General features: G+C 41.1%; 1 protein-coding gene across 1 annotated transcript; it reads left to right on the top strand.

Moving 5' to 3' along the window:
* The first annotated feature begins 241 nt into the window (after positions 1 to 241).
* LOC121437987 (MAGUK p55 subfamily member 6) lies at positions 242 to 2,132 on the top strand. The gene has a single exon (XM_041638151.1). It carries the CDS (start codon positions 459 to 461, stop codon positions 2,079 to 2,081), a length of 1,623 nt encoding a protein of 540 aa, XP_041494085.1. The 5' UTR covers positions 242 to 458; the 3' UTR covers positions 2,082 to 2,132.
* Positions 2,133 to 3,436: the final 1,304 nt, after the last annotated feature.

Below are 3,436 nucleotides of genomic sequence, written 5' to 3'. Positions count from 1 at the left end.
CTACTTCATTTCCTTATACCTCAGGCACATTTTGCTTCATAAGAATGTCTGTCTCTTATTTCATGTGTGTCCTTCTATCATCAAAGAAGCCCTACTGTCTAAGAATTAGGTAGTAATCCTCTTTTATTAAAGCCTCCTTCAAAACATTCAAGGTACCTTCAAATCTTAATGTTGATTATAATACTATAATATTATGTGCTTCAAAAGTTAAGAAAGCAGAGGAAAGAGCGCGCCCCGGCGGCGGCGGCGGCGGCGGCGGGAGCGGAGCGGCTGAGAGAGGCTGGCCGCGCGGGCCGGCGGGCAGCGGCGGCGCTCGGAGCCGGGCGGAGGGCGAGGCCGGCGGGGACGGCGGGAGCCGCCCGCCCGACCGCGAGCCCCGAGTCGGTAGATGGGGCTGCGCGGCACCCGCGGCTGAAGAGAGGAGCGGCGGCGCGGAGGCGGCCGAGGTACGAGCCGAAATGCAGCAAGTTTTAGAAAACCTTACGGAGCTGCCCTCATCTACAGGAGCAGAAGAAATAGACCTGATTTTTCTCAAGGGGATTATGGAGAATCCTATTGTGAAATCACTTGCTAAGGCTCATGAGAGGCTTGAAGATTCAAAATTAGAAGCTGTCAGTGATAATAACTTGGAATTAGTAAATGAAATTCTTGAAGATATCAGTCCTCTAATAAGTGTGGATGAAAATGTGGCAGAGCTGGTTGGAATACTCAAGGAACCTCATTTCCAGTCGCTCCTGGAGGCCCATGATATTGTGGCATCAAAATGTTATGATTCGCCTCCCTCAAGCCCAGAAATGAATAATTCTTCTCTCAATAATCAGTTATTGCCAGTAGATGCCATCCGTATTCTTGGTATTCACAAAAGAGCTGGAGAGCCATTGGGTGTAACATTTAGGGTTGAAAATAATGATCTGGTCATCGCCCGGATCCTCCATGGAGGAATGATAGACCGACAAGGTCTGCTCCATGTGGGAGACATCATTAAGGAAGTCAATGGACATGAGGTTGGAAACAATCCAAAGGGATTACAAGAGCTGCTGAAAAATATTAGTGGAAGTGTCACCCTAAAGATTTTGCCAAGTTATAGAGATACTATTACTCCTCAACAGGTATTTGTCAAGTGTCATTTTGATTATAATCCATTCAATGATAACCTGATACCCTGCAAAGAAGCGGGACTGAAGTTTTCGAAAGGAGAAATTCTTCAGATTGTAAACAGAGAAGACCCAAATTGGTGGCAGGCTAGCCATGTGAAAGAGGGCGGAAGTGCTGGTCTGATCCCAAGCCAGTTCCTGGAAGAGAAGAGAAAGGCATTTGTTCGCAGAGACTGGGACAATTCAGGACCCTTTTGTGGAACTATAAGCAACAAAAAAAAGAAGAAGATGATGTACCTCACAACTAGGAATGCAGAATTTGATCGCCATGAAATTCAGATCTATGAGGAAGTAGCAAAAATGCCACCCTTCCAGCGAAAAACATTAGTGTTGATAGGAGCTCAAGGTGTGGGCAGAAGAAGCTTGAAAAATAGATTCATAGTGTTGAATCCTGCTAGATTTGGAACAACGGTACCATTTACTTCACGGAAGCCAAGAGAAGATGAAAAGGATGGACAGGCATATAAATTTGTGTCCCGATCAGAAATGGAAGCAGATATTAAAGCTGGAAAGTATTTGGAGCATGGGGAATATGAAGGAAACCTCTATGGAACTAAAATTGACTCTATCCTTGAAGTTGTACAAACTGGACGTACTTGCATTTTAGACGTCAACCCACAAGCATTGAAAGTGTTGAGGACATCTGAGTTCATGCCTTATGTGGTATTTATTGCTGCTCCAGAGCTAGAGACCCTGCGTGCCATGCACAAGGCTGTGGTGGATGCAGGAATCACCACCAAGCTATTGACGGACTCTGATTTGAAGAAAACAGTGGATGAAAGCGCACGAATTCAGAGAGCATACAACCACTACTTTGATTTGATCATCGTAAATGACAATCTAGACAAAGCCTTTGAGAAACTGCAAACTGCCATTGAGAAACTAAGAATGGAACCACAGTGGGTCCCTATTAGCTGGGTGTACTGATAATTCAATAAGTTAAATAAAACTTATGAAAAGTGAAAAAAAAAAAAAAAAAAAAAAAAAAAAAAAAAAAAAGAAAGCAGAGGAAAGTGTTATGAAGTATCAATGGACTAGAATTTTTTCAGTACTGCATTATTACAAGTTATGCAAGAAGAGATCCTTTTTGTGATACTTTGGAGATGTGCATGTGTGTGTATGTTTGAGTGTGTGTAAGTGTGTTTGTGTTTGATAATATGTGTGTGTGGATGCATGTTTTGCAGGATTTTCACTGAGAAATTAGCAGTAGTTATTCCTTGGTAGTAGGTTATAGATGATTATACCTTTCTATTAAATAAGATATGATTAGCTGTTTGATTTTTATTTTCTTTTGCTAGTAATATTCCTTAAATATATGAAAAATCAAGCTACAATTTCTACTGTCTTATTCAATGCCTGTCTCCCTAATGTTTATTAAACTATTAAGAAGAGTTGAAAGAATTTTGATGTGGGATAAAGAAACTGTCTTCGACCTGTGATAGATTAGAGTAGAGCTGGGTAGGGAAAACTAAAGTGAATGCTTGGAGAAAGAAGGTGGAGTCAGAAGAGAAGCCATGTAACCCCAATGGAGACAGGTGCCAAAACTTTAACTGGTAAGCCACAGCCTTGTGGTGATACACAGATTATGAGATATGGGTTAAATTAAGGTATAAAAGCTAGCCATTAAGAAGTTAGAGTTAATGGGTCAAGCAGTGATTTAATTAATACACTTTTGTGTGGTTATTCTGGTTCTGTGTAGCTGGGATGAAAAAGCAGTCTTCTACAATAAATTGGCACACAAATATGGTCGACTTAAATCCATTTAAAACCTGAGAGAGTTTGGGAAAGAATTCTACATGGAAAAAAAAAAAACCAGAGTTAAGCATTGCTTAACACTGTGGCTCCTTTAAAAAAGGTTTTCCTGATTCAGTGTTAGCAGAAAAAAAAGCTGCACGATTTTGAATGAGTGCTTCCTGGACTGTGCTGCCAGCATGAACTCTGACTCTTTCTGGAGGTCCTGCTAGGAAACATTTAAATTGGTTATGTGAGCAGAGTGTTACAACTTCCTTAATGTCAAAATATACATGCTGTGTGCCTGAAAATGGGGCAATGAGCATGACTCACTGGCTTGCACTAAACAAACCTCCATTGCCATGTTGGACTGAGGGAGCCAAAAGGCAAAGTAGCCTTAGTTGTTGCTTTGCATTTTAAAAGTACTCATGGACAGAAGAAATTTCAGATAAACAATATGACAGATTCAGATACAAAAAGACCTGTAAATAAGAAACAGTGTGTTTAAAAAATATATGTAGGCTAAGAGAGAGAAGAAAAAGCATAAAGAG

The sequence above is a fragment of the Microtus oregoni genome, unplaced genomic scaffold, assembly GCF_018167655.1.
Source record: "Microtus oregoni isolate MIOR12 unplaced genomic scaffold, Mior012 000002F_ref0000024, whole genome shotgun sequence".
Lineage (NCBI taxonomy): Eukaryota > Metazoa > Chordata > Mammalia > Rodentia > Cricetidae > Microtus > Microtus oregoni.
This window is presented reverse-complemented; position numbering and strand designations above follow the sequence as displayed.